Source organism: Nuphar pumila, chromosome 13, assembly GCF_984573655.1.
Source record: "Nuphar pumila chromosome 13, dmNupPumi1.hap1.1, whole genome shotgun sequence".
Lineage (NCBI taxonomy): Eukaryota > Viridiplantae > Streptophyta > Magnoliopsida > Nymphaeales > Nymphaeaceae > Nuphar > Nuphar pumila.
In genome coordinates this window covers 94601380-94626718 of record NC_143261.1, presented here as the reverse complement: position 1 = coordinate 94626718, position 25339 = coordinate 94601380, and the positions used below count along the sequence as shown (strand labels likewise).

General features: G+C 36.9%; 1 protein-coding gene across 1 annotated transcript in view; it reads left to right on the top strand.

Annotated features, from left to right (window-relative positions):
• The window catches only part of LOC149819272 (general transcription and DNA repair factor IIH subunit TFB1-1-like), a 120413-nt gene that overhangs the window by 31066 nt on the left and 64008 nt on the right, over positions 1–25339 (top strand). The window contains exons 6-12 of the mRNA XM_089986370.1: positions 3782–3926; positions 5145–5220; positions 5390–5485; positions 6161–6205; positions 8586–8642; positions 8854–9009; positions 23794–23859. Coding sequence (XP_089842496.1) covers positions 3782–3926; positions 5145–5220; positions 5390–5485; positions 6161–6205; positions 8586–8642; positions 8854–9009; positions 23794–23859 — 641 coding nt within the window. The remainder of the gene's footprint in view (positions 1–3781; positions 3927–5144; positions 5221–5389; positions 5486–6160; positions 6206–8585; positions 8643–8853; positions 9010–23793; positions 23860–25339) is intronic.

Below are 25339 nucleotides of genomic sequence, written 5' to 3'. Positions count from 1 at the left end.
TCTTTGAAGAAAGATGATCTTGGCATATTTTAAAATTCTAGCCGAACATTGATGTTCCTAATGAATATTATATCAGGGAAAGCGTTAAGCTCCTGTCCGACTTAGAAAGGACGAAAAAGCTCAAAATTGAGTTTCAGATATGACTACGTGATAACCGTCGATAGTGGAAGCACTTAAGGAGAGTGAGAAGCCTGAGTCATGGGAAACTGCTCCCTTTCAAAATGAGCAGGAAGTGTAATACTTGAGATCAAGGAATTAGTATTTTGAAATGCAAGAAATAGGATTTCTGAAGCTATTGCTGAATAAATTCATTAGATTTTGTTTAATGAAAAAAGTGTAATATATTATAATGTTTATTTAGATGTGTTAAAAGACATTGAAGAGTGTATAGATTGTTGTATAAATTTGTTGTTATTTTCAGGGATCACTTGTTTCATTCCCATTTAAAGGAAAGGCTTTACATTGGAATGGGCATGGGTTTCTAAAAAATCCTCCCAGCTGAGCCTTCTCATGTGAAAGCTTTCATGGGGGGAGGTATGAAAGGATTTACACAAAAAAAGTGGTAGCTGGTGAGAAAAACTGGGGCCCACTTGTGCCAGTTCCCCTTGACACTTATTTTCCACTTCTTGCTTTTTAAATCCTTCTAAAATTCAAAATTTTTGCTTCCTGCTTCTGATTCTTGGTTGCTTTCGGCTTTCACTATCTGTTGTGGTGACTATGTTAATGAATCTAAAGATTGTTCAAGTTCTAAGTTATTCTGATTATTGGTTGACTCTTAACTGACTTCAAATTAGGACTTCGAGGTGTTGTCTGTATAGGAATAGTCCTGGTCCAGGTCAGCTTAGGCTTCATTGTTGGAATATACTAACAAATACAGTGGTGTTGTTTTCGCTTTTGTTGTATTTCATGGGAAGCCTGAATCATTCTACAACTAATGAACGAGAGATGCAAGACTGTCAATGGCTCCATCTGGTTGACTCGAGGCACTTGCAGCATTTATTTGGGTGGCTTGACTTTCATCTCTTTTGTCATGTAATTCTGCTAAATTTATTTACATGTATTCTGATCTTAGTTGTCAAAGGCGGTAGGCAATGCCTAGTCAATGAGCCCCTAAAAAGTCTAGTCGGGGGCTAGGCAGGACTAGGCGGACTAGTCGGTATCCCAATTAAAAATAAATAAATAAATAAATATATATATATATATATATATATATATAACAAACTGCTAAAATTAATAACAAACATGTGTACAACATAAAATCAATCAACAATAACTAATAGACAAAACACATGTCGTAAAACACTGTAAAACAATTATATTATAACCTGCTAAAAAATTTAAGAATAAATGAACAATTGAATAAACAAACCATATAACTAACAATGTGAATAAACAATATACAAAAAATAAAATCATGTTATACAAAAAAATTAGCAACAATAGATATAAAATAAGCAATAGACAAATAAGAAGAAGAAATAAACAATTGAATAAACAAACCATGCAACCGACAATGTAAATAAAAGGCAACTAAATAATTTAAACACAATTAAAGCCTTAACAATATTACATTCACATCCAAGTCATACTAAAATGTTGTAAGTCTTCACATTTAACCAACATCTCATATGCTAATCTTCATCTCTAAACTATAAAGATCTTAAAACTAAACTATATAGGCCAAGAATTAGAACAAAAAATCATCATTGTTGCAACATGTTAATATATATAATTATATATTTACATACAAAAAATATATATATATATGTGTGTGTGTGTGTGTGTGTGTGTGAAGTGTGAAAAATATAAGAAAACAGATAATAATTGAGACAAACAGAAATATAAAGCAAAAACAGTACACACAAAAACTGTACAATATATACGTATACGTAATTACATATAGTCATATATCATATATGCTTATAGTATGTTAATATATATAATTATATATATTATAATATACATATTATAATAACTGAAATACAGAATATATAATATATATATAATATATATATATAATATGTAACTGTAACATATATATATATATATGTATATATATATAAACAGGAAGAAGAAGAAAAAAAGAAAAGTGAAGAAGTAAAAAAAGAAAGAAAAGGGGGGGGGGAGAGAGAAGAATAAGAAAACCGAGAGAGAGAGAGAGGTGAGAAACCGAGAGGGAGAGAGCGTACCTGTTCTAGTTTTCTTCTATTTTTTTTCTTCTTCTCGCTGCAAGAGAGAGAGAGAGAGAGAGAGAGAGAGAGAGAGAGAGAGAGAGAGAGAGAGAGAGAGAGAGAGAGAGTCCCTTCTCCTTTTATACTTTCCCTGGGCAAAGTAAAAAAGAGAGGACAAAACTGTCCTTAAGCCTAGGCGGTAAAAAGAGCCCCACCACCCAAACCCACCTAGGCGCCGCCTTTGACAATTATGATTCTGATCCACATTCGCTATACTGATGGTCAAACTGGAGTTTTACCAATTTTGGTCTTTCAGTGTCGTTCTGCATGCAGAAGAGGATCTGTGGTTCCAATATTCATTAGTATTTCTGTTAAAGAGATTTGGTTGCATTTTTTTTGAAAAGATTGATATGCTGTTGAAATCCAACCAATGACCATCGCATTACAAATGAGATGCTCTAACGGTCTAACCTCTGTTTAAGCGGACTCAACTCACATGGAGAGGAGGTTGTAGGGGCATGAGGAATAAGAGACGGAATCTATCACGGTGTCTTTATTTATTGTCATGTAATCTGTACTTTTTGTTTCTAACAGTATATATTTAACATTGAGGGTTTGATTGATATGTTGACCTAAGTAAAAATATTCTTCTTCATCATCTCATGTGAGTCGGATCTTGAGAGCACTATAGAAGCTAATGCTTTATTTGACTTTGCTGCAAAGTCAGTTGGTGTTTTCTTCTCACTTAGAGGATAATCAATGCTAATGTTTTGTTTCATTTAGTTATAAGTTCAGTGTAATTCACTCCTCATCTTGGTGACATTTTCTTTTCAAAAGAGGATAAACTGAATTAGTTATGCCTTAGGTGTAATGCCCATATATGAAAGGTGATTTCAAGAAAGTTTTAGTTCTTAAAAACGTTAGTTGATGGTATATCTAACATTAGTCTCTGGTTGGCAATTAATAATTTTGACAGGATAAAACTCTGGCCATCAATCAGTTTTAGGGTCTATATCTTTCACTTATGAAAAAAAGGATCAGACTGCAGAAGTCATGATTCTGATAGAAAGCACACTGATCAGGACGCAGAAATATCTCCTGGTATTTTAAACGGATGCAATCCCAGCTGATAGTGTGACTTTTACCTAAAAAATCATAACATTTGGGTTGAATATTTAGTTATCCACCACATCCATTACTTACTATGCCACATAGGTGCAGGTGCGAGACGACAATTTAAAAAAACTTGGGTGCATATGTATTACAGACACACTTACATATATTTATATATGTGTGTCTGTTATATATATATATCATAGAATGCTTTTACGATTAGACAAGTATAAGTTTAATTTTTTTTAACTTGGACAATTTTATATCTGTCACATGGGTGCGGGTGCGACATGGGTACTTTGGGGTGTAGAAGCTCTTGCATAGATTACATAAATACTGGTCATCATCAACAACATTTTTGCATTCTTTCATAACACATACAAGATAATCAATGATAAAAGAAATGCTAGAATAGTTACTGTAGGCTGGTCTGATACATTTCCTAAAACTTAAAGAAATTTTTGTTTTGATGATTTTTTTCCTTTGTCATTGGACAGGTAAAGTTCTTGGGAAGCTCCAGTCTGCAGCTGCATGCGGACAAGAGACTAATGCTATTTCTGGAAGATCTGTTGTTTCGGTCCAGGATGAACAACTTAGTACAGCAGAGATGGAGCACAGAATGAAACTACTTCGAGAGAATAAGTTAGTGATTAGATGAAACATGCATTTTCTCAAGGATTATCCTTTGGTTTATGATATGGAATTGTAGAATTGAAAAGTTGTTTCTGTTCTCTTTCTTATGCAGCTCTTACCTTCCAACCTCCAAACTCTTTTGTCGTGTTGTTATCTTCTTGAAATTTCATTCTCTTCTCACAGCTTCTCTTAAAAACTTATTTTTCCCCTCTTTTTGACTTGTTTTGTCTGTATTCATGGTTGATGATGCATGATTTAGATTTGACTAAGATGAATGGTAGGTGGTTGTGATAATTTGACATTTGCCATTTGGGTACATCCAATATAAAAGCATGCCTAATCCATGGCTCAAGAATAAAAACTACTTCACTTTTATGCTTTGTTTTAAATGCTCCTGCTTTTTAATTTTATCATTGCTGGGTCTGTAATTGACAGTTTTTTTTTCATGCGACGCAGTAACCGTACTGATTTTTACCTTTTTTGGTATTGTTGCCTAATTGGTGATTTAAAATCATGCTCTTTGATTTGTACAATCTGAACCAAACCAGCTACTTCTTAATCTTGAGCTTGAGCGGGCATGTGGTCATTTATTTTTCCACTTTCAATGGGCTTCCATGTCAGTTCGGCCTTCCTATTTCTCAATTATAGATTGGTCTTTTATATTTTACTTTTGGGTCGCGACATTACTCAGACCATGATGTTATTTGCATCTTTGTGTGCATATCTTTAAGATCTTATCTACAAACCACTTCTTTGCATTACTCAGACCATGTTGCTTGCACTTTTTGTCTGCATAGCTTCAGGATCGAGGGATAGAGACTACTGCTATCTTCAACTTTTTCTTGTTCCAAGGCAATTCAATCTCTTAAAAATTTTTGTCCTTAAAAGTAAAAAAGTAATTGACCATTAACCTATTTAACAATTCTGTCTATCTCATTGTTTTCCAAATTCCAATTCAGGGTCTGACTTTTTGCTTATGTCACAGAATTGAAAAGTATATATTTGACTTGCCATTAAAAAGCCATGAACAAGTGAATTACTGGAGCATATGTTTTAGAAAGTGGCTTACTTTGCATGATATAACTTTTAATAGTGCATCATTGTCTGTATATTTTGCAAGTTATGTGAATGAAGTGAGGATATGGTATATCAGAAATTTACTTGTTTTTCTTCATTTTCTTAAACATATATTCATTCTTGCTAATCCTTAAAGGCATCATTTGACAGTGAGTTACAGAAGCTGCACAAACGATTTGTCATTGCTGGTGTTCTGACAGAGGCTGAGTTTTGGGCCACTAGAAAGGTTTACTTTCATGATATTACAAGATGTGTTTTTATATTTCTGACTCCCGAGCATGTGTTTGGAAATAAATATACCAGTTTTTAGTCATTTTTGTTGAGCATACAACATTTAGGTCTCCAGTGTACTGCTTAATGATGTTGATAATTTTTATTGGTTTGCAATTGCTCAGAAATTGCTTGATCATGGAACCTATCGACAACCAAAGCAGCACACTGGTTTTAAAAGTGACATGCTTGCAGATATCAGGCCTTCTACTGATGGTTGGGTATATCATCTATTTTTCTCCAGCAATGTTTATGATTTTTTCTTCATTAGTGTATTTGGTCCTTATGCACTTGTGTCTGACCTACCCCTCATGCTGCATCTAGATGCCATGGAAAGTTCAGCATTTCCTGGATTCTAAATTTCTTGCTTTGGTAGGAAGGGCAAAGGTCCAGGAATTTCTTTCTTTTTCAGGATCTAAAGCTTTGATTAGATGATCACCAAAAAGATATTGCAGCATTTCTACAAGTAGGAAGTTTTAGTCCCAAGATATTATGGTCATCATATTGCATCTGATTGTTCTGGTACGCCTATTTTCTCACATGACCTGAAAGCTGATTGCTTGGAATAAAAATTGTCTTGACCCATGGAATCCACTTCTGCAATATATGAGGAGGAGATTATTCCTAAAAATTCCTTTCCTCGTTCTTGAGGAACATGTGTTCTGTATTCATGTAAACCATGGACAAAGTAATTATTCCCATACAATAAATTTTCAAAACTTCTTGAAGCAAACGTGCTGTTAATGTCATAATTGCTATAGGTTCATGTTCAACCAACTGGGTGTTAAAGTATGAACTAAATGCTTCCATATATCCCTTGTGGTCCCAAAACCATTTATTTTGTGTACTTTTTCCTGATTATTTCTGTTTCTTAAGTCACTGTTTCACTTTTCCAGACAAACAAAGTGACATTCAACCTGACTGCAGAAATCATACATCAGGTACTTCTAAGGCATTCTGATTTTTTTACATGCCTGTGTTTTGTTGCTGGTTGGTGATCATGTAGGTTTTAATGATTGTTTCATCTACTACTTTTTATGTTTGCTTTTGGATTGATGAATTCTATGGACTTGCATGAAAGATTGTGATATTCCCTTCTATAATCTGAGAGTGTAATGAGCTGACCTGCAAACTTTTAATTGTGGAAAGGGTCTTTGAAATAGGCAAGAAAGGGAAATTCACATTCAAGATCGACTAAGGAATGTAAATCTTTTTTAGTTGCTTCAGAGATATGCACATTTATGCCAGCACTAAATCTGATTTATGGAAGTGATGACATTTTCCTAAAAAAATTATCTTGCAGGTACTGTAAAGACCCCAACTGACCCTCGAAAAATAGTGGATTTTTTTAAAACAATTGCAGAAAACCTCTCAAGGACTCGGGGTACATCATAGATTTAATATTACCAAACCACAAACCATTCCATGCATTGAATCAACTTGAAGTAATAATTCAACTTCATTAATTAATGCATAAGTGAAAAGTCTAATAATATAAAAGTGTTTTTAAAACTTTAAACTTAAATTAGTTTTAAAATTGTCATGGATGGATTTTGGATCCAGATTGCATCCAAATCCAAATGGATCTCATCCTGAACCAGATCCTAGTCAATATGGGTCTTGGATTGGGTCCAGATCCGGACTAACTTGGATCAAAAGGAGCCGATCCCATCCGATCCAATCCAGAAAAAGTTCAAAAATTGAGGTCGGTCATTTTTGAAAAATGCATTTTTCGGGTCAACCGTAATCCGATTTCAGGAAAAAAGATCTACGAGATCTACATTCCAAGGCGGATCTAACGGTGGTCTTAGCTAAATTTTGTTTGAATTTAACCTGAATTTTGCTAGAATTTAAATGTTAAGTAAAAATTTCTCAAACTTATACTTGTTTTAATTAGAGCGGCCACGCCCAAACCTAACTGACATCACCTCTTATTTAGTTATTTTCCCATGATTTTATCAATTAAATATAATACATAATTTTAAAATTATATTTTAGACTTTAAGCATCATGGAAAAATTACGAGATATCACGGGTACCAAGTATTATAATGGCAGAATATACTTGGGGATAGAATTAGAATCTTTTTGTTTCTTATGCATTGCCAAGTTATCTCTAATAAATGCTAAGCACTCATGTTTACGTAAATGGAGGACATAAAATAACTAATTTAACGTATTCGCTGGATTTAATATGTTCTCAATGCGATATTCAAGAATTTTTTTTTGCTAATGGCTATAGCTGTATGGAGCCAATAATGGTGTTTTTTATATTTGATGACAGCGTTCTTGGCTGCAACTTGTCTTTAGAAACATTCTGTGGTGCAATTTTTTTTCATTTTTAGGATACTTCAGTGGTGACATATTGGAGTTTATTACTTTTATTTACACATGATTCTCTATTTTATCCAGTGTCCTGCAAGTACCATATATTACCTAGACGTGATGAGGGTTAGATATGTACGCTAATACAGCTAAAAAAGTCTTGCTAGCTGGCGGATTTGGGGGTCATCTCTCTCCCACCCCCCTCTCTCGCACACAGACAGACACACAGACAGACACACACACACATTTTCTTGAGGGACAGATTCTTATATTGTCGGAGAATATATTGGTGCTAAGATACTTTTTCTTCAGTTATTATCATGTTTATTGATTTTACAATTCTTTTTGTATCTCTTGATCCTTTGTTTTCTTTTAATCTCACAACCTAGTGGAAAAGCAAATAAAAATGATTGACTGCCCTGCTCGCCACTGTTTTGGAATGAGAAAGATATTAGCATATTAACTTGAAGTGCATGGAATGAAAGGATAGAGTACGACCAGTATGTCAAAAATCATGTACCAGGTGCATAGAAAACAAGGATGCCCTTGCTCTGATGCTATGTTAATACAAAGAGATAGTTGAAGAGTAATATTCTTCCTCATTGAATTAGGTAAATCCATTGAGTTGCAGTGCAAGCCCAAGGGAAATTACACCTGCTCTTGAATTCAAAACAATGTAAGAAAGAAAGTCTAAATGCCCTTGACTTATTTGGTTATGGTTTTCTCTTTTATGTAGATTAAAAGCTTGAAATGGATTGCTCCCTTCCATCGGTATTATTAAGGGATTTGCTTTTGCTATTTCTTGAAATGTTTTTGGCATGAAAAAGTATTAACATATCACTTCTAGCACAGTATCTTGTAAGATTTAGTAGTTGAATGCAAATTCTTTTGTGACTAATGATTTAACTGATAAGCAACTCCTTGAAATGTTGCAATTGGAAAATTTATCTTCTCCTCTAAATTTTGTTTTTAATTTGATTTTTTGGAACTTTTACAGATTTTCGCTGAGAAACCAGCTGTACATCGGGCTTTTCTAAATTTAGTACCAAGCAAGGTAGTGTAGTACTTCTGTGTGCTTGATAACGTGTGAGCTATGAGGTATCTCACCCTTGAAAAGGTTTCTTCAATGGTCTTTATTTTAAAATCTGATTGAAGAGGAAGCTCACTTCATGTTTGAGGCTGGCTTCACTTTTTATCTTTTGCTTTTGTGATCTGGTGTTTGTCTTTTGTACTAAAATGTAGTCATGATCTTTTGTGCTTATCAGATGACAGAGAAGAATTTCTGGACAAAATATTGTAGAGCTGAGTACCTTAACAAAACCAGAAATTCTGTAGCAGCTGCAGCGGAGGCAGCCGAAGATGAGGAGCTTTCTGTCTTCCTGAAGCACGATGATATATTGGCTAGTGAAGCTCGGTGTAAGGTGCTTACATTGTCATCTAAGGGATTGGTGATGTTAAACTGTTAATCTTTCTAGGTCCTTTTGCATTGATATCTCTTTCTGTAGATAGTTCATTAAGATGCACTTAAGGTGGGTTTGAATAGCAGGACACACCAGAGCAGGGACTGACCAGCCCCTGCCCAGGTTTCAGTCCTGCGTTTGATACGCGGGGAACCAACTGGCCAGGCGGGGACCTGTTGATTCCCGCTGCTTGTCAATTAGGAGAGGGCGACGGGGTGTGACTCACAGGTTCTGGACAAACGCCACCTGGTGTGTCCAGGTGGCATTTGTCCACTAAGTCAAAGTGTCAAACACACCCTTAGTCACCAGCATGGTGCTTATGCAGATTGTGTTCTCCAGTTATATGAAAGGTGTAGATGTGCACACCACAAGTTTCATATTAATGAGTAAAATCTCGTTGCTGATGCAGTTTTTAAGTCAATCTGTCAGCCACTTGGTTTTATCATGGTTCATTTACTTTAAAACACCCTTACATAAAAAAATTTGAATGTTAAAAGTATATCTTAGAAATGATAAGAATGAATGGTTAATATTACATGAGAGTATAACTATCAAAAGGTCTTTTCACATCTGAATTGTTAAATGGAAAATGTGATACTAAATTGACCATGTTAAACCCATCCATACAGTCTGATCTACTTTAAAATTCACGAAGAGGTAAGGTTACTGTCGTGCTGTGATCAAACGGTAATGCATTTAAAGAACTGAGTGGTGAGCTGTGACAGCTGGGAATCCAGTCCATGTTGTGGGTGTTTATGCTTGGTGAATTTTTCTTCAAGCATGATATTGATAATTTTCTTGTTTCTGATTAGTTCAGATGAGTTGTCTGTAACATGTATTGCTTACTGTTGGAGTAATGATCCATTTTGCACCAGTTTTCCTTTGGGATCATAAATTAGGACATGGGTTTCAATGTCTCTATATGGCTTTCATAATCAGGCTGTGAACTAATGTCTACTGAGAAGCACCCTATCTTCTGATGTAGATAACAAAATAGGTGCAAACCTTGTCAACTGAACTTAGGTTGAAATCTGTTTGGATGCTGCCAAACAAATCAAATTTGTATACTAAAAATCATATGTTTGATATACCGAACTTTGAAAGAGGTGTTGCCTGTCATTGATATCTATATTTGGCAATGTTCTAGTGCCATTTTAGATTATGATGTAGGACCGTATTGACTTATTTGCATAACGTGTTGACATTACTGCATGGTCAATAGACTCGATACACTTAACATGTGTCAACTGAGATTTCCCCAATATGCTTCTGTGCAGGTACGAACATGGTTGGCCTAAATCTAGTGAAGCACTCCTGTAATTCGTTACAAGTGTTGCCATTTGACGGAGTTGAGTCATGCTTTGGTTGAAGGTCTTTTTTACTGGACCAGCCCCCCTTTTTATTGGGTCAACCTCCTCTAATTTCCCTTTCTTTATTGGTGATCTACCTCCCAACTGTTGTCTTTCAGCCATCAGCCATGGGTGGCTAGGAAGCAGATAGTGGGGTAGGCTCTCTGACAGACAACACCAATGATGATGCCATTTTCCAAGTATCTCACGTTGAACTTGGCCAAGCATTTTCAATCTTGGTTTACTTGACCATTTCCTGGCCTTAAGATAGATGAGAAATGATTAGGGAAGTGCGGTTGGTCATGGATGATTCCCTCCCATCTACTTCAAGGCCACTTCATAGTAGTATTATGTTGGCTGGAAGGTGAAAGGGAGCAGTAACTAAAACCAAGCTACTGTGTCCAAATCATTCTAAGTGGTGAATTGAGTCTAAACTTTGCTCAGCTGTAATTCTATGACTTGGGTGGCTGATACCTTAGGGTAGTAATGCTTGTATTTTCCAAGTAGGGCCTTCAGCATAATTCATGCATTTTCTGTGTTTATTTAAGTTTAGTGCTATGGTATAAAAAAATGTTGTAAAAGAAATTTAGGAAGACAAAAGTAGCCTCTTGGGGATTTTCACATCTGGCCAGAGCTTTGACAATTCGCTAATTTCTCAATTGGGTGATTGACCGTGGTCTGGTGCTCTTGGCTGAAAAAACTGTCATGTGAATTCATTAGTGTAATCAAAGATGCCCCATATGTGAAGTTGTATATATATATATATATATATATATATATATATATATATATATATATATATATATATATATATATATATATATATTTGGCAAGGTTTTAAAACCCGTGACTTGGAACTCGACTCGTTCTTTATTGACTCGTGACTCGGCGGGTCAACTCGGTGACTCGGACCGGGTTTTGTTAACTTTTGATTTTAAAAGAAAAACAATATATAATTTGTCTGAAACCATGTTTTTGAGTAAACAGTCTCCAAATGTCTGTAAGAATATAAAAACAACTGCAAAGTGCTATAGAGGTTTGCTTGAATAATTGAATTTGATATCTATACAAGCACTTTGACAGTCAATTTGTCATGTGCCACAGAAATCTGGGAGTTTAAAGATTAAAAGTTTATTAGATGTAGAACAGTTGGTCACGACAAGCAAAAATTCATTAATTTTGCTAGTTTAAGTCCCGACTCCCAAACCATTTCATCAGCTTGCAGAAAGTACTAGACTCTTTTAGCCTTACTCAAGACCTGGTTCTCCATTTCAACAGTTTATCTGATTTTTCATATCAATCCCAATTTTGAGGTAAACAAGGTCTGAAACTAAAAATAGACCATTTTTTATTTGACAAAAGCAAATGCATACAAAAATCTCCTGGTTTTGCCAATAGAGTAAATTTTTCAATGTATGTTTTTACACAGTCAATTGTACATACAATCTATTAGAACACATTTTTTTTTTCAAATAGTTTGTCAACATGTAAGCAAGTTTCTCAAGGGCTTCACAAATCAACTTGCACCTATGACAGACAGTAAACAGTAGACTGCATATATGCATATATATCATTACCATTTGAAACTCAAAAAACAAATTTCAAACATCCCAGAACTCGCCCGAGTCAGGCCGAGTCAAGCCGAGTAATGATGTAATATTGAGAAAAACATTTTTAACATCCATTTGAAATATAAGTCATTTTCTAATAGAGGCTAAGGCTATCAGGGTCCTAACTGTAGTCATCCTGGCAACTAGAGCAATTTTTTTTTCGTATTCTATGCCATACTCTTGGGAATACCCCTTGGCCACTAATCTGACTTTATATCTTTCAAGAGTTCCATCATTCTTGATTTTAATCTTATAAATCCACCTACCGCCTATAGGTTTCTTTCTTTGTGTAATATCTTGAATAATCCAAGTGTTAGCCTTTTTTAAAGCTTCTAATTCTACCCGCATAGCTTCTACCCATTCTATATGATCTTTGGCTTGAGTATATGACGAAGGTTCTATCTACGAGTGTATTAATGCAATAAATGTCTTATATGTGGGTGAAAAGGATTCGTATGACACAAATTTACTGGGAGATTTAGAGACACTGGATGACCTTTTGGTTTGTGCTTCTGAATATTTTTCCAATGTACATGGAAGATTGGATTCTCTCCTTCTTGAGTATTGCAAGCAATTGGTGTTCCTATGGGTTTGTTTTTCATTAACAACATTATGTTCAGTATCAATAATACCTTGACCATCGTCATAGTCACATGCATCATATTTCGAAGTGAAATCTATCAAAAAAGAATACTCGGTTACTTGGTCTTTTCAAAATAAAAAAACTTTCTTTTTTAAAAAATACTACATTTTTTGATACATACAATTTTTCATTTTTAATATCAAAACACTTATAGCCTTTTTGATTATTTGCATAACCTAAGAAGGCAAAAGGAATGTCACGAGGAGAGCGTTTATCATTTTTATTGGTGAAGACAAAACATTTGCATCAAAAAGCTCTTAATCTTGAGTAATCAGGAGATAATTTGAGAAGTTTTTCAAAAAAGAAGTTAGGGCTACTTCAACCCAAAATTGTTTTGTTTTTTGGTTTGCTATCAATACAGTCCTAGTGGTTTTCATAATGTGTCTGTGTTTTCGTTCGACCAAACCATTTTGTTGTGGTGTGTGAGGGTAAGATCTTTGATGCGTGATGCCATGTAAATTGATATAATCTTTAAATTCTTTTGACAAAAATTCTCCGTCTGAATTAGTGCGAAAAATGAAAATATCATTTTGAAATTTATTTTTAGCCATTTTGTGAAATGTTTGAAAATGCAAAAAGACCTCTGATTTATGTTTAAGGAAGTTGATCCGAGTATGCCTAGAGAAGTCGTTAACAAAAATTACATAATATGTGTATCTGCCTTTTAATATGACGGGTGCGGGACCCCAAACGTCTGACTGTATTAACTCAAGTGGTCTAGCTGAAACAAAAGTTCTATCATGAAATGATAATCTCTTCATTTTACCAAGAATACAATCTTTACAAGCAAAATTTTCAGAATTATAAAATTTTCTTAAACTTGAAAAGTGTTGGATTTTGGATATATGAGGATGGCTAAGTCTTTTGTGCCATAGATCCAAATCCAATTTTTGAACATTATAACAAAAAACATTCTTAGGTAATTTCAAAAAATTCATGCAGTAGAGTCCTCCTTTTCTATGACCTTTCTCAATCAGCTTCTCTGACCGACGATTCTCTACCCAATGATCATGAGAAGAGAAAGAGATCTTACACCCAGATATTTGAGAGATAGATAAAAGATTTAGATTTAATTTTGGAATATATCTAACTTTTGGGATAATTTTTTTTTGGAGTTTTGAGAATTTTTAAAACTTTCTATTTCTTTTATTTTAAGAGATGTACCATCAACTGTGAAAACATTTGACACACTTGAGTTATTGCTATGACATTCGAACAAACTATTACTATTTAGGGTCATATGAAAAGAAGCACCAGAGTCAATGAGCCAAGGAAAGTTACCGGGATCAGAGAAGAATAGAACAACTACTTCAGTTGAGGAATATGCTCCTTTGAGAAGAGGTTGAAGAATTTTTATTAGTTGTGCCATAAACACGTGTGCATCTTGATTGGTATGATTTTTTGATTCTTGTGATGAACCGATAGATGCAACTTTATTTTTTATTTTTTTATTTAGGACATTGAGACTTATAGTGTCCCCGTTTATGACATTGGTGACAAATGACTTTCCTTTTGTCATAATCATATTACCTTGTCTACCAAAATGAGGCGGCCTATAAGTGCGCATATATTTTTTCGGTCTAGATACGGCTAGAAAAGAATCCTCTTTATTTTTTTGAGTATTCTTTTTAACCTATTTTTCTCCATAGTTAATTTTTCAATAGTGTGAACAATAGTGGAAACTTTTCCTCTATGTAAAATGGTCGATTTTGTTGTTTCAAATTTCGGCCTCAAACCATTTACAAATTGGTAAAAATATTCCATATCGAGTTGTTTTTGCCACTTTGGTTTAAGAAGAGCCAACTCTTTCTAAAGTTCGGATAACTCATTATAATATTCTCTAATACTTTTGTGCCTTTGGGTCATAGTTCACACCTTATCTTGCAAATTGCATACATGTGCAATGTCTTTAAGGGAATACATATTTTTAAGATACTCCCAAGCCTTATTGGCATGCTCGAATTTGGCAAGAGTAGAGCATTTCTTGATGTCTACGCTATTAATTAGCCAAGACATGATCTTGGCATACCCCATCCTCCATTCTTTCTACTTTTTCTCATAGGTGGCTAATGTCTTATTTTTCTCTCCTTTCATGAGAGGTACCTCTTTCTCATTTTCAATCTTTGTGAGAATTAATTTTTGTTCTGAATTGGAGCCATCTACTAACCTCCACAACCCCTTTTCCCAAATGTGATGCTTCATAATTGAAACCCACATCACATAATTGGTATCATTTAGTTTTATGGGCGAGATTGTGACTTTATCGTTGTCATTCATTCTTACAAGGGTGAAGAAGAAAGAGAGAGGATGAAAGAAAAAAAAAGGAAAAAAATATGAGAGAAAGAGGAAAGAGCAAGAGCAAAATCACGATCTTTGATTAGTCAACGATCCTTCAAACGACTTCTTTCTTCAACTATGTTGGGAGGAAAGAGCAAAAGCATAATCACGATCTTTGATTAGTCAAAGATCCTTCAAACAACTTCTTTCTTCAATTATGTTGGCACAAGAGCACTTGAATCACGAACAGAGAGACAAATCAACTTTTGCTAGAATGAGATGGAAAACGAGGTGACAACTAGGGATGGTAGTAGACCGGGGGACAACGGGGCCCCGCCCCGTTTGGATCGGTGATGAAGGGCATGAAACGAGGATGGAGGCGGAGATGAAGGTTAAAATCTATCCCCGTGCGGGGATGGACTTACGCTTTCCCCGCCCCGCCCCGTCCATGTCCCAATCCCCTCCCCTCCCCGTCCCGTCCCTTCCCTAATCCTTCAAAGGATGACTATAGACCGAGGGGAAACGACGCCCCGCCCTGCCTCGCCCGTGCGGGGATGGAGGACATGAAACAGGGATGGAGGTTAAAATCCATCCCCGTGCGAGGATGAAGGTTTGGATTTTGAGACAGGCCAGGGCTGGAGACCTTGTCCCCCGCCTTCGCTCTAGTCCACTGCCATCCCTAATGACAACTCTCCAAGATCTAGAAGCTTCCAAGCTCTGATACCATGTAAGGAAATGATGATCTTCCACGAAAACATAAATGTTTGTAGACACTTTAATCATAACCCACAAAAGGGTAATGAGAGAACTCAAAAAGAAAATAATAAACTTTATTTCATTCACATAAAATGCTTAAGAAGCATTGTTACAAGGAGAGGGGAGTCACCCCTATTTATATACAATGAGAGAGGGAGAGAGTGGAGCTTTTAGAGGGCTTTATGGAGTCATTGGAACTAGTCCAACGACTCTAATTGTAGCTGTTGGACTAGCTCTAACGGCTATCAAAACTAGGCATGAATAGTTTTGAGTCTAGTTCAATATGAACTAGACAAACCTAAAAAATAGAAATAAAGAGAAAAAGAAAACTAAAAATAAATAGATAAAAATTATTATATATTAAAAAATATTATATTATATATAATTATATTTGTGTATATACACTTTTTAACAATACCCTCTAGGGGTATTTTCATCATTCTACTCATGTAATAGGGACTCTTCATTAGGAGTTGCTTTTTTTTTCTTTTTATATCTTTTTCGTCTTAAGCTCTTTGAAGCAAGGGCTCTATGGTCTTTTGACCATGGAGTCGTTGGGGGCTCTCCAACGGTCATAAATATGACCGTTGGGAGCAGTGTTGTGAAAAACGTTGAGGTGTAGCGAGGCGCTCCACCAAAATCTGAGGCGAGGCGTAAGCCTCAAATTTTTTTTTAAACCCCCTGTCAACGAAAGGCAGCGGGTAACCCCCTATCGATAAAAGGCGACGACAGGGGCTCCGCCCCCTGTCAGTCGACCAAGAGAGAAAAGCAGATGGGGGGGGGGACCCCTGCCCACGAGAGGCTACGACAGGGGGCACCGCCCCCCTGTCGGTCGACCCCAAAAGAAAGGCAGGGGTAACCCCCTACCGACGAAAGGCGCCGACAGGGGGCTTCGCCCCCCCTGTCGGTCAACCAAGAGAGAAAAGCAGAGGGGGGGTGGGGAACCCCCTGCCCACGAGAGGCGACGACAGGGGGTACCGCCCCCCTGTTGGTTGACCCCAAAAGAAAGGCAGGGGTAGCCCCCTGTCGATGAGAGGCGACGACAGGGGGCTCCGTCCCCCTTTCTTTCAGCCAAGAGAGAAAAGCAGAGAAGGGGGAACCCCTTGCCCACGAGAGGCGACGACAGGGGCACCGCCCCCCTGTCGGTCAACCCCAAAAGGAAGGCAGGGGGTAACCCCCTGCCGACGAGAGGCGACGACAGGGGGCTCTGCCCCTCTGTCGGTCGACCCCTCACGGAGAAGAAGTAAAGAAGAGGGTTTACCTGGCGGCGGCCACCCCGACGTCCCCGAAAAATGTAGAGGAAAGGCGACGTCGGCCGAGGTTGCCGGAATGGACGACGGTTGCGGTGAGTCGCTGGTGCCCTCGCAACAAAGAAAAGAAGACGGTGGTGGCCAGCGGGTCGTCGACGCCTTCTCAGCAGAGGAAAGAAGAAGGTGGAAGAGGCGATGACCGGCGGCGGGTGGTGGCCGGCGACAGCGATCGCGGGGGACGAGCGGGGATGGAGTGGATTGAGAAGGGGCAAGGGCTTTTTCCCCTTGCCTGAGGCGCCTGTTTCTTTTTTAGAGACACAGGTTCTCTCGAACCTTCGAGAATACGGGTCAGGGTCGGACTCGGGTCCGGGCCCATCCGATTTTTTAATGCGCACCTCATGGTGATGCGCGCCTCGCCTCAAGGCGTACGCCACAAGGTGCATGAGGCATACACTTTTGTGGTTTTACGCTTTTTAAGTGCGCCTCAAGGCAAAAGGCCCTCGCCTCGAGGCGAGGGGCGCTTTTTGCGCCTTGAGTCGCGTTTTTAATAACACTGGTTGAGAGCTTCCAACGACTCTATTGGGAGCTCCCATATGGTCTTTTTTTCTTTTTCGTGTAATGTGTATATATTAGGTATATATTAGGTCTTTGTTCCCCCTTATTGGTTAATGCTTTTCTTGAGCATTCATGTTCAATAAGATGAATATTTTTTATGTTTTGTGTTTTTCTCTTTAATTCTTTGATGTCTTGAATGCACTTAGTGCTTATATTTTTTTTTGTGTTCTTGTATTGTCCCTTAGTTGGACTTATGTACGTGCATGTACACTTTGTGATTATGATCTTCTAAGCCCTTAGAGGCCCTCATTTTGTATTTTCGCATATTTCATCAGATGGTATCATAGCCAAGAAATCATTCTTAGTATTTTGCCTCTTTTTGGGTCTTGAGATTCTTTGGTTCGAGTTCGTGCTTCGTGAAGGATTCATGATCATTGTGTGGCTTAGATTCAAAGAAAATCTTGACCCGGTATCTATGTCACATGGGTGCGGGTACGGGTACGGGTGCAGAGTAATTTCAAAAATTTTGGACACGGGGGCACGACTATATATATATATATATATAACAATAATAAGACTTGGTCAAAGTTGTGCCCATTAGGGGACCCAGCTATATATATATATATAACAATAATAAGACTTGGCTATATATATATTTATATTTAAAAAAATATATAAAAAGATCATTTGTTTTAGTTTTTATACGTCTTTTTCCCTAAAAAATGAACAAAAATAGACTCGATCAAAGTTGAGCAAGTCCAAAATGTGGACGGACTCGGCCCCGGTGCATTGACCGAGTCCGACATTTGTTGACCGAGTCCACCCCTTCTCCGTGTCCGCACCCGTGTTGGGGCGTGTCGACATGGGTGTGTTTACCTCCTAGCCGAGTCAATGGGTGCAACGCCTACCTTCTTACGTATCTCCTCATTCCGAATCTTATCTTTTATTGTATTTTCACATATCCATCGAAGCATACGCATCTCAGCTACACTCATTTTTTGAATATGATGTCTTTTGGCAGCCCAACATTCTGTACCATATAGTAAAGCGGACCTAATTGTCGTCCTATAAAACTTTCTCTTCAACCGCAATGGCATTCTACGATCGCACAACACTCCAGTTGCACTTTTCCTTTTCATCCACCCAACTTTTATCCTATGATTTACATCTCCATCAATTTCTCCATCATTTTGAATGATAGATCCCAAATATTTGAAACAGTCATCCACCGGTATTTCTTGCTCACCAAGCTTTACTACACTCCCATCACTACTTCGTTGCTTACTAAACCGACATTCCATATATTTTGTCTTACTCTTACTCAACTTAAAACCTCTTGCTTCCAATGTTTGTCTCCATAATTCTAACTTAGCATTAACCCCAGCTCTAGACTCATCAATCAAAACAATATCATCAGCAAACAACATACACCACGACACATTTTCTTGAATTGATCTCGTAAGCTCATCCATCACTATAGCAAATAGAAAAGGGCTTAAAGCAGATCCTTGATGTAACCCAACCGTTATAGGAAAATTGGTTGTCACCCCTCCACAAGTGCGGACATTGGTTACTACTCCTTCATACATATTTTTAATTATACTAATGTACTTGAGAGAAACACCTTTCTTCATCATTGTCCACCAGAGAATGTCCCTAGGTACTCTATCGTAAGCCTTCTCCAAATCAATAAAAACCATATGCAAATCTTTGTTCCTCTCTCTATTTCTCTCAATAAGTTGTCTAAGAAGATGTATAGCTTCCATAGTAGATCTTCCAGGCATAAAACCAAATTGATTCTCCGATATCATGACAACCTTCCTCAACCTAGACTCAATCACCCTCTCCCAAAGTTTCATAGTATGACTCATGAGTTTTATACCACGATAGTTTGTGCAATCTTGTATATCACCCTTATTCTTATATAGAGGCACCAAAGTACTCTTCCTCCACTCATTAGGCATCTTATTTGTTCGCCAAATCTTGTTAAAACGATTTGTTAACCATTCTAAACCTTTCTCTCCCAAGCATTTCCAAGCCTCGATAGGTATACCATCTGGGCCAACTGCCCTTCTTGATTTCATTTTCTTCAAAGCCTCTGCAATTTCTTTCTTTTGAATCTTGCGCATGAAGTCACGATTCATCTCATGAAAAGGAATGAAAAAGCCTGAGCATGACTTTCATTAAATAGCTTATCAAAATAATCTTTCCATCTCTCCTTAATCTCCTCATCTTTGACTAAAACCCTTTGCGTTTCATCTTTGATACATCTAACCATACCCAGATCCCTCGATTTCCTATCTCTCATTTTTGCAATCCTATAAATATCCTTTTCACCCTCTTTGGTATCCAACTTGTCATAAACATCCTTATATACCTTATCCCTCGCGTTCCGAACTACTTTTTTAGCTTCCTTCTTTGCTATCTTATACTTCTCCAAATTCTCATTATCACGACTTTTACTTAGATTTCTATAGCACTCTCTTTTAACCTTAATAGCTAATTTGACATCCTCGTTCCACCACGATGTATCCTTACCTAGCGGTGCACCGCCTTTAGACTCACCCAATACCTCCTTAGCCACCTTTCTCATGCCACCCGTTATCTTATACCACATAGATTCTGAATCCTCCTCGGGACACCAATCAACTTCCTTAACTACCCGCTCTACAAACATTCCTTGTTTAGCTCCTTTCAGTGCCCACCACTTAATTCTAGGATCTATCCCAGAGTTACCAGTCGAGGAAGCGGGAGCGGGAAGCGATACGGGAAGCGGGAGCGGGAAGCGAGGCACTTTAAAAAATTTAGGAAGCGGGGAAGCGTGGGACCACTTAGAAGAAAATTCCGAACCGTCTCGGAAACGACCTAGGAAGCGAACCGGAAGCGACCTAGGAAGCGAACCGGAAGCGAGGGGAAGCGAAAAAAAATGAAAAAAATGGGGAAGCGAGGGGGAAGCGTGGGGGAAGCGTGGGGGAAGCGCGCTTCCCATTTATGGGAAGCGCGTTTCCCATAAAAGGGGGACGCGCTTCCCATAAAAGGGAAGCGCGCTTCCCAAAAAAGGGGGACGCTTCCCCTCACGCTTCGGAAGCGCGATGTTTCGCGCTTCCGAAGCGCGCTTCGGGGAAGCGCGCTTCCCCTTTTGCCTAGGCGCTTCCGGTAACTCTGATCTATCCTATGTCTATCCCTTTTGCGGCATTGTCTAATTCTAAGATCTAAAATTAAGACTCTATGTTGTGTAGCTACACTTTCTTCCGTTATAACCTTACAATCGATGCAACAACCCCTATCTCTCTTTCTAAGTAGGAAAAAATCTATCTGACTCGTATTAACCCCACTTTTAAATGTTACTAGGTGAGACTCCCTCTTCCTAAACCAAGTGTTTGCTAAGATCATATCATAGGACAAACCAAAATCTAAAATCCTTTCTCCACTATCGTTTCTTTCTCCTATACCATAGCCTCCATGGATACTCTCAAATCCATCCCTACTAATGCCTACATGCCCATTAAGGTCACCGCCGATGAAAAGCCTTTCTCCATAAGATATCCCTTGTACTACTTCATTTAAATCTTCCCAAAATTGACGCTTAGTGGAATCATCTAAACCTACTTGAGGTGCATAAACACTAATAATATTAATAATATCCATACCTAATACTAATTTAATAAATAAAATCCTATCACCCTTCCTACGGACCTCAACTACATTATCTATAAACTCACGACTCATAACAATCCCTACTCCATTCCTATTCGTATTTATTCCTGTATACCAAATCTTATATCCCCAAGGTTCTATCACTTTTGCTTTCTCACCTACCCATTTGGTCTCTTGTAGACATAAAATATCAATCTTTCTCCTACACATAACATCTACTAACTCTACCAACTTACCAGTTAAAGACCCTATGTTCCAAGTGGCTAACCTAATTTTATGGTCTTGGACTAACTTCTTTACCCCCACCCGTCCAACAAAGTGAGGGAACCCTTGCCTATTTGACACTACACCCGGGCACCGGTGTGACGTGTCGCTTACGGGCGACGACCTAGCAAGCCTTGCCCATTTATCACTGCCTCCGGGCCTATAGAGTACAACGCGTCGCTCAGTAGGGAACGCCCCAACGAAATTCTCATATTGGTTCATATTCATAGGGTATGACTAAGTTTTTATGCTGGTTGTCACAGGCCTACTGCAACCCTCCTCCTTTATCCGGGCTTGGGACCGACAGTGTATAACTAAACAGTTATACACAGGCGGAGTTTAAAATCTTTAAATATCTTTTCAAAAATTATCATTGGATTTATTTGCATTAAATATTTTATAAGGTTTATAATATTTGTTTGATCTTGTAAAATTTTATATATGTATGATTTTATGAGATCTAGTTTGAATCTTAGTTTTTCCAAACTTGTTTTATTTAATATGTACGTATATGATCTAGTATTCTTGAGCATGTATTCTTGGCATCTAGATGCTTTATTTGAACAATTCATGGTTATAAATGTCGAATCATATTCATATTTATTATTGAACTTTTCTTTGTTTCTTTTTGAAAAATTGTCATATTTTAAAATAATTTGAAATGGTGTTGTGTCTTATACAAGTATGATCTTATGAAATTTTGCTTAACTTGTGTTAAATTTTTCTCTCTTTACTCTTGGTGTATTCTTAAGTGAAACTTAAAGTAGCTTATGAAGTATTAAAAATTATGATCTAGCTTATGAATAAATAATTTTTGTGATTGTCTTACATGATGAATGGGATTGTCTATTCGTGCATAATGTATTGAGCATGATTTCTTATGGGAGTCATCTACTTTAATAAGTGTTTTTTGTGAGACTATAGTTATGTTATTGGGTGCTTTAGGTGCTTCCTTCATGGTTCACTTCAGTACTTTTTCATTATTGATGGACGTGTTTTCCACTCAGATCTTAGGTGGCTCTTGATTCATTGCATACTTGTTATTTATAAAATATTAATTTTTATATTGTATCCTTTTTGGTATATACCCTTAGTACCTTAATCTATCAATTATATGTGTTCCTATGCTATCTTATGAGGTTCTTCATAGCTTTTGTACAAGATATGTGACTTTAAGTTGTTAAGATTATTATATATACATGAGTTTTTAATTTCTTTGTGAGTATCCATGATTAGTTGTACTTGTGTATGCACTTGGTTTTCTATATGGTTTTTTGAGAATCTCTATATATATTTTGGCTCTCTTTGATGGTAGTTGTCTCATAATAAACTTGTAATCTAGATTGAGCTATCTCTTTATATAGCTTGCTTATATTGACTATGCATTGCATATGATTACATTGCATATGATTGCACTATATTCATTTTAAGTTTTCATTTTGTCTTAAGCCTTTTTAAGCAAGGGCTCTATGGCCTTTTGACCATAGAGTCGTTGGGGGCTCTCCAACGGTCATATATATGACTGCCCAATGACTCTATTGGGAGCTCCCATATGGTTTCTCTCTATCTTTCTTGTAATATGTATATATTGGGGCTTTGTTCCTCCTCATTGGTTAATGCTTCTCTTAAGCATTCATGCTCAATAAGATGAATATTTTTTATGTTTTGTGTTCTTCTCTTTAGTTCTTTGATGTCTTGAATGCACTTAGTGCTTGTGTTGTATTGTCCTTTAGTTGAACTTATGTATGTGCATGTGCACTTTGTGTTTATGATCTTGTAAGCCCTTATAGGCCCTCATTTTGTATTTCCGTACATTTCATGATTACAAAAAAACAGAGAATTCATGAATTTTCTTTTCTCATTCATTTTTTCAAGTCCTTAAGCCATGATTTTGCCTTGAAAAACTTGTTCCTTTGTGTTAGTTTTCATTACTGTGGTTATCACTGCAATGCCCTGTTGTGCTAGACTTGTAACACATTCAGGATCTTCTTAGGGATCACTATGTCTTCCTGATTTTTGTAGTCTTCATATGCAATCCAAGTGCTCCTGTTTTGGTATTTGAGGGATAATTTAAACTGGCTGCCAGATTATGTTAATATACTCGTAGGGGATGATGTGTGTGCATGTCTGCTAAAAATTTGAAAAGAACATGCATGATTGAAGAAATTCGAAAGTAATGCGCAGTAGAAAGGTAATGAATTGGAATTGGAATTCAGAATTCACATGCTAATTTATTGCTGGTTCATTTGGAAAAGTGGATATTTCAATTGATGAACTGTATGATCAATGAACAGAGTTAATCACATTCTCCTATTTCTATTCATAATTGAATGATGCTAGTATTTCTTTTTAATGTTTGCTTCATGCTATGGTATGCCACTCAGATCCGAAGGGTTGATCCAACAGTGGACATGGAAGCTGATCTTGGAGATGATTATATGCATCTACCGGTAGCTACATACTCCTTGTGCTCATTGATTCATGTGAAATAGGATATCTTAATATTGTTCATCTTTTTTCCCCACAGAGATGATGGTTGTAATCTGTTGATGCTCAATAAAGTTATCGTTTAGCTTTTATTTTGTGCACATAAAATATATTGAGCTGTGATCTCACAAAGGGTAGTCTGTCTATACAGAGAGTAATTTGTCATTAATGTATTGAAATTTCACACTTTTTTCTCATGTTGGAGAAGCCATAGGATCTGAACTTTGATATTGTATCTTTTGTGATTCTTGCAAGATGTGGTAAAAATATGAATGACAGACTTGCTTAGCTTTGAGTTATTAGTGTTCTAACTATGTAACATGGGTGCTTCTGTACCCTTGAAGCACCCGTGTCGACAATGCTGGGTGCAGGTCAATAAGTGTCGGGTGCGGCCAACTCTCAATCTGGCCATTTTCGTCCAATTTTTGACTTGTTCAACTATGACAAAGTCCAAAATTGTTCAAATTTGGAAAACAAACTTAAAAACCTAAATAAACTTGTAGCTGTGTGTGTATATACAATATAAATTTGCTACTATCGTTTGTTCATGTAATCTAATAGAAACCACCACACTTTTCACAAATTTTCCATTTTTTTGTAAATTTAACCTTACAAATGTGATCTGTATAGTTTGTTTAGTAGAAAACCGGTTTTAAATCAATTTGTTTTTGCAAAATGTAAGTTGTTTTTTCAAGGTCTTTAAAAAATCATTGCTCTGCGATGTACCAAACTTTCTTGATTTAAAACCTTATTTTTACATCGAAAAAATGATCTATAGTGCGATGCCTAGCAAACAAACCATGTTAAACACATCTATGAGTTCAGATTGAGTGGATATGACTTGCATCTATGATTTTCTTACTAGATTGTACACACAGTAGTAGTAAAATAAATAAGTAAATAAATAAATACGCATCCCCACACCCAAGTTTTTGAAATTGCCGTCTCACATCCTTCGTTCCCGCACCTATGTGACATATGTGCAATCTGATGCAAGAGGAACCAGGTCATGACTTATTTGTCAAGTCACTGGTTCGTCATGAGTCATGACAAAGTGTTGCAATTGGCTAGTCTCTGTCTTCAGCACATTTAAATAGTTTATTGCATATATTTCAGAAAAAAGTCCTGTCTTTTTAACTGCCAACAGTAAACTGATCTTTCATTCTTTAAGCATTGTGCTAAACTTTTTCCTCTCAATATAATAAGCTATAACAAAAAAATGATTTACTATATCAATTTCATCTGCAATAATACACCTTAAAGTATCACGATAAGATACATCAAAGTTTCACTATCCACCGGTACATGCTTGATATTAAGCTTTGCTGATCATAGCGCCCTTTCAAATTATCATCTACCACCCTTTCTTTCCTCCGGAACCTCGATATCAGGCACACATGAAGATCGTTGTATGCTCCGGTTGTCGGTTCAATAAACCCTGTC